Source organism: Aphidius gifuensis, linkage group LG4 (assembly GCF_014905175.1).
Source record: "Aphidius gifuensis isolate YNYX2018 linkage group LG4, ASM1490517v1, whole genome shotgun sequence".
Classification (NCBI taxonomy): Eukaryota; Metazoa; Arthropoda; class Insecta; order Hymenoptera; family Braconidae; genus Aphidius; species Aphidius gifuensis.
In genome coordinates this window covers 21030088-21044314 of record NC_057791.1, presented here as the reverse complement: position 1 = coordinate 21044314, position 14227 = coordinate 21030088, and the positions used below count along the sequence as shown (strand labels likewise).

The 14227-nt window shown below is 23.2% G+C and overlaps 1 protein-coding gene across 2 annotated transcripts; it reads right to left on the bottom strand.

Moving 5' to 3' along the window:
* Positions 1–10428: 10428 nt before the first annotated feature.
* Positions 10429–12222, bottom strand: LOC122855614. Of its 2 annotated transcripts, none has more exons than XM_044157109.1 (6): positions 12134–12222; positions 11758–11959; positions 11101–11153; positions 10861–10998; positions 10649–10796; positions 10429–10583 (listed from the first exon to the last, which is right to left on the bottom strand). In XM_044157109.1, exons 2-6 carry the CDS (start codon positions 11835–11837, stop codon positions 10478–10480), a joined length of 525 nt encoding a protein of 174 aa, XP_044013044.1. In that variant the 5' UTR covers positions 11838–11959; positions 12134–12222; the 3' UTR covers positions 10429–10477. The 2 variants fall into 2 exon arrangements, with proteins under 2 accessions (XP_044013044.1, XP_044013045.1); XM_044157110.1 differs by having other exon boundaries at positions 11101–11148.
* Between the last annotated feature and the right edge of the window lie 2005 nt (positions 12223–14227).

The following is a 14227-nucleotide window of genomic DNA, read 5'->3' as shown; positions in this document are numbered from 1 at the left end:
TTTTGGATAAACATGCATTTACTAATCAACGAAGTGGATGTAACTTAGGCGTTAATTCTGAATTTTTAAATGTTCAAAGACATCAACAACAAATTGTCAACTCACAAGAGAATGGCCAACAACTTGTAAGACATCAGCAACAACAACCAACTCGTGCAAGCATAATACATTATGTTGGTAATTCTCAAGAACGTAATACACCTCAACAAATTCTTGATGGACAAGAACAACCAACTCCACCATAATCATCATGCAACAAGCAAATGCTGAGCAAGCAAATGCTGAACAAGCAAATGCTAAACAAGCTAATGTTGAACAAGCTGACAATGGCATTCATCAAGTACTTGAGCGAATTCAAGTCACTGTAGATCAGTCAATGGTACCGACAATAGAGAAGCTATTCAACAAATTAGATTGAGAAGAGACAAGGCAAGAAAACAAGAACAACTTCCTCGCCAAAAACGTATTCGTCAAGCTCTGGATGATGTAGAATGGAGCGTAGCTCGTTGAATGGGACGAAGAGTCAACAATCAACAAATATTACAACACCCAAACCAAAAACAACACGATCATCAACAACAACAAAACCGTGCAAGTGTTATACAATATGCAGGAGCTTGACATCATCAAGATGAGTAAACAATCAGTATTTTCAGAAATTAAACAATTTTTTTTTTCTTAATTATAAATCTTAAAATATGGAATTCATCTTGTTCGAAAAAAAAATAACAAAATATAACAATTAATAAATAAATAAATAAATAAAAACCCTGGTGAAAATATTTGTCCGCGATTTCTCCTGAATTTCTCCGTGATTACTCCGAACTTTTCCCAAATTGACCCATGTGGAGAAATGAGTGGAGAAAGGTATCAAAATTTTTTCGGAATTTTCTCCGAATCGACTTGGGTGGAGAAACGTTCGGAAATATTTCTCCGTGATAAAAGTACGCGGAGAAACGTGTGAAAAAAAATTTAACGGCAGAGAAATTCTTCCAAAATCAACGACGAGGAGAAATTTTCAATTCAATTTTCATTCAACGATATGTAGTATGGAATTGGAACCGATTCCAATATCTTTAATTGGGCTCTGCGATAAAATAATAAAACTGAATCTAATAAAGCCCATAGATTTGAAATTATAATTAATAATGATAATGAAGCTTATATATAAAATATTAAAAAAAAATTAATCGAACGCCAAGAAAAAAAAATAAAAAAAAATCCTACGGAACACTTATGGTTCAACTTGAAGCACTTGACTATATTTTTTTTTTACTTATCATTTTGTTTTTTTTTTATTTTTCTTATATATAAATTATTATTTTTTTAAATTTTTTTGTACACGACATGTACAGATATTTGAATTAACAAATGAATATAATAAGTTCCAATGTGTGAAAAATAATTATAGTAATAATCATTGTGCTTTGAAATCAACAATTTCTGGCTGCGGTAAAAAATAATGAAATTTGTGTTTGAATAAAAAAATAAAAGAGCAAAAAAATTGCATCATGATATTCAAATCATATTAAATTAATTTCTGTGATTTTTAATAAAGACTCGCTTATTTAAACAGATTAAAAATAAAAAGAACAAATTGTCATAACTAAAATGAAATATTATTTTCAAGGTTTTTTTTTTCTTTTCTTTTATTATTAATATTAAAATATAAAAAATTTTAAATGATTCCTGCTCGTACTTGGACATTTATTAATTATTAATTAATTATTGGACAATTATTTTAAAAAGATTGGTTTATTTTCATTTTGAAGCACACACACACAAAAATAAATTAAAAAAATAAAATTAGTTTTCAATTTAAAATACAAAAAACAAAAAAATGTATATATATTTTCCAACTAGTCTTTTAAATTTTTAATTACGTATTTTATTAAAAAAAAAAACATATTTGTGAATTGATCATATCAGTACTTCAAAACAAAAAAAAAAAAAAATTAAAAACTAATTTTTTTGTTATTTTAAAATATAAAATTTTTCTTTTGCTCAGCATTTCATTTTATTATTATTATTATTATTATTATTATAAATCATAAGACTTGACTGTTATTATTCATTTATAATTATCGAAAAATAAATTTATCATAAAAAAAAAAATTAATAATGCCATCTAATAATGTCTTCAGTTTAAAAAATAATACAAAAAAATTATGAATAATTTTAAAAAATGCATGGGAATCAAGTTTTTTTTTATTTTCACTATAATTTTATTAAACTTTGATCCTTAGTCTGATATATTTTGGAGTTTAATAATTAATAATTAATAAACTTATTAATTATTATTAAACTCAACCACATGACTCACATGTTTTTTTTTTTTTTTTAAATTCATTTTCTCTTTTTTATCGACTTTCGAAAATTTTACGTTACGATGAGCTTCTAAATGGTGGCGACACCAACTGTATACTGCTGTATACCTTTTGAATTGAAAAAAAAAATAACGAGAGATTAATTAAAATTGAATACCCATATTTAATGAGTTTGTAATTGTCTTTTTTTTAAATTATTTCATTTATTCATAAGGCAAAATATTTAAAGTAAAATAATTTATCCATATTATTTGTCGTGACAATACACCAGAAACTGCACCAGAACAAACGTTTGTATATGTTTTTTTTTGTTTATGAATGATGCAGCTTATAATTATTTATAAGCTATTTATTTATTTATTCATATTTAAATATTTATTTATATATTTTGTGTTATGTTCTATCTATCCACACCAGAAATGTTTGTAACGGAATTGTGTAACAGGAATATATATTTTGATGTCAAAATAAAAAAACAAAGTTATGATTAATCTATTCAATGTCCTAAATGTTTGATTCACAATAAATATAATAATATTATGATGGAGCATGTTAAAAAACACCAACGTATACTACGATTTCAACAAGTCATACTTAGTCATACTTTTGAGTTTAATTGCTGCTACAAGTTATGGAATTGCTCGTGGTTATTTTGATTATTATCAACAGGTATTTGTTTTAATTTAAATTATATTGTCATCTTGCTAAAATCTTGTCTTTTCTTTGTAAATACAACTTTGTTATTTAATTATTTTAACACAAGGTAATTTAGACTATATTTTTTTATTATCATTGAACTCAATGAACTCTTTATTTTTATTTTTTTATTTTAATAAAAATAACTAAGTTACAGACACATTTGCTATTTTTAGAAAAAAAAAAAAAATACTTTAAGTAAATAACGGTATAAATGTGGAATTTTTTTATTTCATTGTCATAATTTTCAACAAGTTTAACAAAAAAAAAATGTGTAATTTTTGTGTGTTAAAAATATTTGAATTTTTTTTATGTACGTTTTCTCCATGAAGAAAAATATAGTATATAAAATAAATATTTTAATATTATTTTACAAAATAACTGGCTCAATATTTATTTGACAGAAATATTAAAATGATATATAAAATTTATAAAACATCAGGTCAATGGCTACACCCAGTCACTGAATCATAATAATTCCGAGTCAAGAAAAGACAATCTCATGGAATATAACATCAACCAAGTGAAACAAAATCGTCGCTCGTTTATCCGTAAAAACCAGTAGTGAACGACCAAGAAGATTGAGATCTTGAATAACGGTCAGTGATAAAAATTCCCACGAACTTTGTTCCTTGGTGGAAATATTTCTCCGGCATAACTCTGTTTTTGGCCGGTTGTCGGAGAAATTAATACCAGAAAAATTATTTCGGCATGAGATCAATGAAGGAGAAAAAACTCCAGCATTGATCTCCTGCCGGAGTAATACCGGAAAAATATTTTTACCATCAGGATTATTGTATTTTTTTAACAACAATAAATATTTTTCTAAAATTGCAAAAATATTATTTTCCAAAAAAAAAAATATATTATATTATTTAACTAAAAATTCATCAATTTGTTATACTTTGTTTATTAATCTCATTAATAAATCTATTACAAAATAAATGAAAGGAACTTGCGAAATATTTCTTGAAGATCAAGTTATAAAAAATCACCTTGACTTCATCACAATATTATATAGAAAAAAAAAAAAATAATAAATAAATTCGTGTTCTTATCTCTGATGTTGTGAGATGGTCCTTGAGGTAGTTTCACTTTCGACACATCCTGACTACCATCCTCAGCACTAGTGAGGGTCGAAGAAAAAATAATTAAACAAAGAAAATTATTCATTAGCTATAGCCTTCACCCAAATGTTCATTCTTTGTTTCCTCAAAAAAAAAAAAAAACTAAATATAAATAAAATTTAAAAACTCACTTTTATCAAAGCTACGAATCATTGAGAAAAAAAAAAAAAAAAGTTACGTAGCTTTGATAAAAAGTGAGTTTTTAAATTTTATTTATATTTATTTATCAGAAATCAAGATCTTGTTTGTTACACACAGATCCATCATGGCCTTGGCTAATTTTTAAAATCATCAAAAAAATAAAACATTAAATGATTAAAACCTAAACCCACTTGATTTATCAATCATGACTACACTATCAAAAATATTTTCAACAAAATCATTAATAATTATTGAACTTGAATAATAATAGTTACATTTATTATTACTATATATATTTATTAAATAATCATTGTTAAATAATTGTTAAATAACAATTAAAAAGACTTCCTACTTTACGGTTTTAAAAACCGTGTAATCCACAATCAATGCCATGGGAATTATCAAACTAGTATTTCCCTTGGTGTCAGATACACATACACCATCAACTATAAAATAAAATAGAGTAAATATTCTCAAGTACATTTATTTATATTTTCATTTAGTGTGAACAACAACGCAAATAACCGCGTCAATTTTCAAAAGTTCAATGATCGTTTCGCCTATTGGACAATCGATTAATCGCTTCGCTTTGATCATCAGCCTAAGGCGCAATATACATTAGAAAGATAAAAAAAAAATAATATTAATAATATAAAAAATAATAATAAATCAAACTCATTTACTTGATTATTTTTATTGTTAAACATTGAAAAAGATTGATTTACACAGGATTTATTTGTACTTATAAATATCGGTAACGCTATTGGCACCGAATACGGGGGAATTTACGGGGACATTTATACAGGTTTTACGGGAAAAATTAAATGTGTGTGAAATCCGTAAATGTCCCCGTATTTTCCGTAAATTTCTCCGAATCTGTGCCAATAACGATTTCGTATAAATATATCTTTGTTGATTCATTTGAAAAATAAATATGATGATCATATAATCACGCATAAAGGGATTAAATAAAATCAAATAAAAAAAATAGTTTGTTAAATTAAATTGTTTTGAAAATACTTGTTGTTCAATTAACCCCCAGGGAAAATATATATATTTTGTTTTTCATTTTTTACAAGGAAGATGATTTTTAAAAAAATATATAAAATAGTATATTTGTTACGTCAATTGCTGTTGATTAGATAGCAACATACACATTTTTAGATTCTTTCAACAGACTTTATTATAGGGCTGATAATAATTTCTGACTTTAACGATGTTATCATTCATTTAACCCTAATGATGCTCATTTAATAATAATTGTCTGCTTAATTTAGCCATTTTACAGTTTTAAATTTTGTTAAATTAAGTATTTTGTTGAGCGAAAAAAAATATATATATAAATTATATTTTATTATGTATATTTTTTTTTAATTAATTAATTAATTAACTTGTTTTTTATATATAAATAAATAATTTAATGTCAAAATAAATTTTAAAAATAAGTAAATTAATAATTTTTCTACAATTTTTTGAATTCACAAATGAATTTAAATTTAAATTTTAATAAATTTATTAATTGCTTTAAAATTACAATATTAATTTTTTTTATTCGTCATGTTACTAATAAATATTTTTTTATTAATTTATTAATTTATTTTAATATATAAATAAAAAATTTCATATAAAATAAATTTTAAAAATAAGCAAATTAATAATTTTCCTACAATTTTTAAAATTTACAAATAAATTTTTTAATTTTAATAAATTTATTAACTGTTTTAAAATTACATCTTTAATTTTTTTGATTAATAAATTTTTTAATAAACATTACTCGTTATATTAATTTTTGTTTACCATAAAAAAAAACAAAAATTTACAACTCTTTTTAATTTCAATGGAGAATATATTTCATTGTATCTCGTCAAATAAAAATCATCTATTATTATTTCAAAAATATTTATAAACAAATGCAAATAATAAATAAAAACAAGAACAATATATTCAGTGATACATAAATAATGAAAATATAATAAAATTAAAAAATTGAAAAAAAATTAAATTCGATCAAGTGTAGTGCATTTGAAACGCTTGTATAAACTTTATGAATCCCTCGACGACCGTTAGCTCTGAATAATTCATCGATATTAATACCAAAGAAAACAAACCACAATATAAAAAATAAAAAAATTAATTCAATTGCAATTTGAATGATATGCACCGAGAGAGTCATACAAGCATGAGCAATTTTTATAATATAATTTTTTCCAATTCATCTAATATGCATATATCTAACAAATAACAATAAAAAAAAAAAAGAGATACCGGAAACATTTTGATATATCAAAATATATATAATATGATGATGATGATGATGACGATGTAGACATGTGGAGGATCTTGCCCCCTAGTTGCTTCCCATGAAGAATCAAATCAGTCTCAGTTGTTATACAAACTTACTACTGATGTCCCAAGTACCAGACTCGAATCCAACTTGCTAAAAATTCATTCAGCATTGTTGCTTTTAAAATACAAAAGTACAAAGACCTCTCTTGTTCAACGATAAATTAGAAAAAGCAATTTTTAAAATAAGCATAACACACTACAGTTCAAGGGCAAAAATAAAAAACATAATTATTATAAGAAAAAAAAAAAGAAATTTTTGCAGTTTCATCACGTCATGCGACCTTATCTTTTTTATAAAAATTTTTGTACACTTTGTCAGTGGTGCATACAAAATGCATATAAAAAAATAAAATGCATAGTCGACCGTGAAAACTTGAAAGTTAAAAATAATACAGTTGCTTGTTTATAATATTATTATACAATACAATAATGAGAAAATAAGACAAGGCCGCGGGACTTATTCATCAGTTATATTCGAGTAAATTAATTCAGAAAATATGTATATTTCAAAAAGGAAATGGAACGTTTTAATGCTATGAAATGTGCCGTTTGTAATTTTAGAATATATCAAGAGTTTTTCATTAATGCTCAAGGGGACATATGATGTTGATATGCCAGCGAATTATTATTCCAACTTGCGGAAGCTATAATATAAATTTTATGATTTTTTTTTATTTCTTTTTTTTTTTTACTTAACATTACTGTGACCTTCAGCTTCTTCATGTTGATAGTTTAAGATGAACGATTAAATTTTTCAATTCCTAATTTCCTCATGTACTGCAAATGAAAATAAATTGAAAATAAAAAAAAAAACATAATAATATTATTATTTTTTTATTTGTAGGAATCAACAGCATCTTGAGAGTGAGATGACAACTACTACTGTGTATTATTATTATTTTTTTAAATCACATATATTTTTTGAACTTGAAATACAACGAAGAGAGTTAAAAAATTATTTTCAATTTCACTGACTCGGAAGTTGTTTCAACAGATGATTCAGGCATCTAGCAAATTTGTTACGCTTTAAAAAAAAAGAAAAAATAAACAAATAAACAATATGACAAAAGAAAAACAAAAAAAATTTATTAAATAAAAAAATTAAATATAAAATAAAAAAGTTTTACTTTTATTTTATCCAAAAAAAAAACGAGTATTATTTATATATTGTTTTAAAAAATATTAAAAGATCATTGTCGTGTATATGGAAAATGGATATATAGATTCTTTAGTAATTTTTATAATTTAAAATTATTTTTCTTGTTCTCATCTGTTACCCTCATGTTCCTGTAATTCGTTAAAGTGCTAAAGTTGGAGTTAAAATTTTTTAAAAGAATTTTAAATTCCCGTGAGCGAAATGATCACGGAGTTATAGTATATAAGAAGGATATATAGAGGAACAACAAGGATACTATGAGGAACGAAAAACGGTAACAACAACAACAACAACAACAACAACAACCCGTGTTGAGATTCACACGGTTCGCATCATCGTCCTCAGTTCTTAGCGGTCCTACTTCTGTTGTATACTTCAACTGTAGCGGTATTAATAGATATACATAAAACCCTTTTATACCTTTTCATTTACATACATACACACATGCTACATGTGCCTTATATATTTATTATTTTTATTATCCATGTTTTATCAGTAAAAACATTTTTATAAATTGTTTTTACTTGTCAATAAGAAGTACTCTATTTTTTTTTTTTTTAATTTAAATTGTTATTTAATTTAAATAATTGTTATTGTTACTCTGAGTTAACATACTGAAGATAACAATAATAATAACAATAATAATTAATTATTATATTTAAAAATAATAAAAGTTAAAATTACTAACATTTTTATAAATTTTTTCTACTTGTTGATGTTTTTTTTTATTCAGCAAATAGTTTGAAAAAATTTAAAAGAGTGAATTGAATTATTATATTGTTAATGAATTTAATTATTGATAATAATATTTTTTTTTTTTTTTTAATAATAATTAATTGTTGTTATATTGAAAAAAAAATTTTTTTTAAATTAAAAAGCACAAAGATTTTTGTAAATTATTTTTACTTGTCAATACACTTAATTTTATTTGACCGATTCAAATTTAAAATTGAGTCAAAATTATATTACTATAAATCTAAATTAATACTATAATTATTAATAATAATCAATTGTTATTGAATTAGAAAAAATATATATATATATGGTAAAATAAAAAAGACTCTGACGAGAATCGAACTTGCAATAGTGAATCAAATCGTAATATAGTTAATAATAATATTAACAATTAATTTTTATTAATTTTATTATTATTATTTATTATTACAACACATAAATTTATTTACAATTATTAATTATTATAAATAAACCACTTGTGCGTAAAATATATAGAAAAAATTCATTAAAATAAAATTTTTTTATTCGCATTACAACAACATTATAATAATAAATTAGACAATAAACTAATTTTATTATTTATACCTGTAAAACTATAGTAAAAAACGGTTTATTTAAAAGTTATTAATTATTATAACTCTTTTTTTTTTTTTTTATATGTCGATAATAACAAGACTACAAGGAAAAATTTTCATATTAAAAAAAAATGTGTTATGTACTTTGGTAAGTTAATTATTATGGCATCGATATCTTGGATCATCATCATCATCATCATCATCTTATTCATTTCTTTTTTTTATTATTTCAAGCTAGTTGATGTAGCATATACGTAAACGCGTTTATGGGTTTATTAAGAAGACCGTAAAATGAGCTTTCTTACGAAACATTACGACACCCATTTATCCTTTTTTTTTTTTTTTTGCGCTAACGGAGATTAAACTTTTCTTTTTAAAAAAAAAATAAATGCAATAACTAAATAAAATACATTTTTTTTTTTTTTATTTTTTTACAGTTAAGTAATATAATTCAAAAAATTATATTTACTTGATGATGATACCGAGTGTACTTGTACATTCTAATTAGTTAAAAAAAAAAAATTTCCAAATCATTTATAAAAATATTTATTGAAAAAAAAAAAATATGATAAACATGCTTGAATATTATTTTATCATTGAGTGCTAAACATATGAGTCTAAAATAAAAACTATGTGATTTTACCGTACGATCAACGGATATTTGCGAGTGATTCTAATAATTATACTAAATAATTTTATAAAAAAATGTCTTCGTTCAGGAAAAATGCGTTTGCGCGTTGATGCGTTATTCAAATGTAATAATTTTATTCATGATACGCGTGTGAAAGTAAAAGTAAACTATTTTTTATTTTTATAATAAACTGTATATAAATTTATTCAGTGAGGTGTGCCCAGAACAAATCAGAGTGCGTTTTGTTGAGTGATAATTACACATCAACATTATTACCAAGGAAAAAAAATATATTATATATAAATAAAACAAAGTAATAAAATAAAATGTATAACATACAATAATAGTTATAATAATTTAAAGTTTGTATAATGATTATGATGATTTTTCATCTTGGGTCATTGTAAGAACAAGAGCTCGTTTGTTGTTGTTGTTAGTTTCGTAGATTATGACATAAAAATTTTTTATTATTGTGAGATGATTATCCTCACGGAAACGGTATTCATTTTGTATACAATTGTTTCAAACAATTTTTAAATTTATCTTTTAAATATTTCAACAATACTTTTGTTGATTGAATCAATATACTTCTACTATTTTTTTTTTTTTATATATAAATTAATTTTCTTTTTGTTATTGCTTTAAAATATTTTTTTTTTTAGATTTTTATTTCGTTATTTTTTACTTTTGATAATTTACATGTAATTTATTTATTTATTTAATTGATTTTGTGTTGATTGAATTTAACATGAAGATGATGAAGTTGACGAGTTGATTAATCCACCAAGTAAAAATGCAATTATCATAAAACCAATAAATATACAGAGACCAATTGTCGCTTGTGTATTTCTATAAAAAATTATTAAATAAAATTTTTATGAGTTATATTTTTTGTTTTAAAAATATCTACATACCCATTTGAATTTATGACAATTGTTGTTAATAATTGAATGATTTTTTTATTTATCCAAAATCCAGTTTCGATGATGTATATTGCCAAAACAATTAGATAATAAAATACTAAATTTCCTACGGTTTTTAATTTTTTAATATAACTTTCATCTGGTAATAAATAAAAATTAAATTATCGTTTTATAAAGAAATAAATATTGTAGAGTTATTGTACTTGTTATTATCCAGAGTGTTTTAATGTCTGACATAACAGCACTAGTCACGATACAAGCATTTTGATACCACTCAGTCAAGACCACTGTAAATGCCTGGAGAGTGTCATTCAATGAACGATAGCAAACTCCATCAAAAGCTATATAAAAAACATTTTTCAATTTTATAAATTTAATTTATTATAAATTTATTACTATGCATTTATTTTTTTATTTTTATTATAGTTTAAATAATTACTCACGATCTGGAATGAAAAATGTTGAATCACCAACTCTTGATAATTGAAAATCTAGACTAAAAAGAATTTTAAAAAATAAATTAACATAATATTATTATTTTTTTTCAACTCAATTTATAATTGCATTAACTTGAAAATTTTAAAAATTAATTTAAAAATTTTCCTTTCATTGAATAGTAAGATTTATTAATTAAAAATCAATTTAAAAATTTTTCTTTAATCAAATAATTAATTTTACTATTTTAAAATTATTAAAAATCAATTAAAAAATTTTTTTTTTTCATCAAATGATAAGCTTCATTATTTTAAAATTAAAAAAATCATTTTAAAAAATTTTTTCTTTTTATTAAATAATAAATTTTATTATTTTAAAATTAAAAAAAAAAAAAAAATTTTTTCCATGAAATTTCATTATTTTAAAAATTTAAAAAATAAATTTTAATATATTTTTAAACTTTATTTGTTATTAAATTAATTTTTTTATTTCAAATAACAATTTTAAATTTGTAAGTGAGAAAATAATAAATAATGAAAAACACCTTTACTTTCAATAGAAAAAAAATTTTTAGTACAAAAGTAAATCATTTCCGAAAACAATTTCAATACTTCTGTTTATGAAAAAAATAAAAAATAAAAAATAAATGACCATTGTACATTTACCCTTGAGAAATATCCAAGTTTCTATTATGATGATGTCCATCATGGTCTCGGTTGATGCTTTCCTTGATATTTTTTTTCATATTTTTCTCATTGGTATTTGTAAGTCAAATGAAATTGGGATCTCATTCAAGATGAGACCACCATGCTTCGCTGGAAACTTGTGAAATTTATTTTATTTCCTTTGTACTTTATTTAACTTCCTCTGAAATAATCAAATTAACAATAATAACAATAATAAAATCTAGATGTTTAAAAAATAAAAGGTCAATAACTGCAGTTGAATGTTGCAAGGGCGTTGCAAAAAATTAAAAAACAAAAAAAACATTAAATTAAATATAATATTGCTATTGAAATGGTTGATGGTTCACATACGCACCTAGAGGTTAATTGAGTCTATAATAAAAATAAAATATAAAATTTGCTGATTCAACATGACAATATAATTTTGACGTATTAATTATTAATTGTATTGACGACAAGGGTTATAATAAAAATGTCATTTGTTTTTTATTTATTTTTTTTCTTTTCAAATTTCAATACATAATTTATATAAATTAAAAAAAACAATTTTAATATTATTTTAACCAGTCGACGGGGGTAAATTAATGTTGTAAATAATACTGATGAGCTAGGGAGCTATGTCGAAGGGAATAAAAGATAAAACCTACGATACAAATAATTGCAATGAGGAAGGGTATCGCACGAGATCGACCTCCACGTTGGCTCACACCGTATATCATCAACCACCTAACTTTTATTTTTTTTTAATTTTTTTTTTTTTTATATATGGTATGTATATAAAAGTTCATCAACAGTTCTAACCATCAGAATTATTTTTATTTTTTATTATTGCATTTATATTTCAAGAGATCGATTAGACTTGTTTTGTACATCTTGGCCCTTGATGATTTGCCTTGCAGCGTGGTATAATCCTTCATCATCATTATCAACAATTTATATTTCTACATCATGTAAATAAATGAATAAAAATATTACGAAAAATTAAATAAATTAATTAATAATTGTCACTTTAAATTGTGAATAATATTAATTTTATTAATAAAATTTTTCTAGGTTTTTTAAACAAAATTATGATGATTAATTTTAGAGGATATTTATAGTAATTTTTATTATCAATTTTAGTCTCACGAATATAGCTATTTTATTTTGACATTGAATGAAAAATATGGTTTATAATATTGTTATTTAATTTATCAAAATTCAAGTTGAAATCAATCTTTATTATCATCAGCAAGTGTTGGTCATTTATAGTGAAGTCGATATAACAAAATCGTGATTCCGTGATTCACGCTTACAATTTTATTTTTATATTTATTTTTATTATAAGTATTAAGGAGTTTTGGTTTTTCGTTTATTCCGTTTGTAGCTGTTGTTCTCTTGAATTATTTTTATATATATATACTAATGTGAGATGAATGATTAGAGGCAGCAAAATTTTCTTATTGCTAGTTTCTTGTTGTATCTGTAATATTACTCGTCCCACCAAACGATTACCCCTTTGCTGAAGTAAAAGAACTCTGAGAAATAAAAAGATATAAAAATACCTTCGCACTTGTTGTTGCATATTCAAGTCTTTACATAGTTTTGTAAAAAATTCTTTATATAAATTCCCAAGCAATTTTTCGGCATAATATATTTTTCAGTTAAACAATTTTTGCAAGAATTTTTATGTGAATAATAAAAGCGAATAGATAAAAAAATAAAATAAAATAAATAAATTGTAGCAAAAAAAAAAATGATGAGATGGCGACAATGACCAATAAAAAGTCAAAGCGCCTGATGAGTGATAGACTATTTTACTGCATTTTTTTTTCCTTTTTTTTTTATTGAGCATAAGCCAATAGATTCAAATAAATTTTATATGAAAAAAAATAAAGCCGACAAATAGAGAGGAAATAATAAAAATGTAAAAAAAAAAATAAAAAAAAATTATATAAATGATAGTGTGTGAAAGACTCTCGCCTGCAGAACTCCTGGAGTGATGAGTCTGATTGAGACAATCGATCAAAGACAATAGTATACCTTGATCCAACAATTTAAACTATATAAATATACATTTTTTTTTTTCTATATACATGTTTTGGTCCGTTATTTAAAAACACTTTGTGAGTCAATCGAGACGAATTTCGTGACGTTGAATTTTTCAATGTGTCAATGCCGATAGACCTCGTGTTTTCAAGTCGACAGGTATATATTAAACAAGCTCCACCAAGTTGTAACGTTGATGGCGCCAGTATTAAACTTAAATTAAAACAAAAAAAAAATATATCTATATCAAAGAATTTATAAATTTAACAATGAAAATAAAATTTCAAAAAAAATACTAACAGTATACGCCCTGAAAATTTCCGTATTTGCACGCGTCTAACGGTCTTTTGTACCCTTCAAATAATAAAATTACTCTATTATTTTTTGCATATACATTTTTTATTTTTATATATACATTGTA

Excerpts from the sequence above, each read along its gene's own strand:
- LOC122855614 (XM_044157109.1), bottom strand. The coding sequence starts at position 11,837 with ATGAAAAAAAATATCAAGGAAAGCATCAACCGAGACCATGATGGACAT. Across the intron at positions 11,154-11,757 it reads AACTTGGATATTTCTCAAGG|TCTAGATTTTCAATTATCAA; the intron begins GTAAATGTACAA and ends AATTCTTTTTAG. Across the intron at positions 10,584-10,648 it reads ATTGTCATAAATTCAAATGG|AAATACACAAGCGACAATTG; the intron begins GTATGTAGATAT and ends AATTTTTTATAG.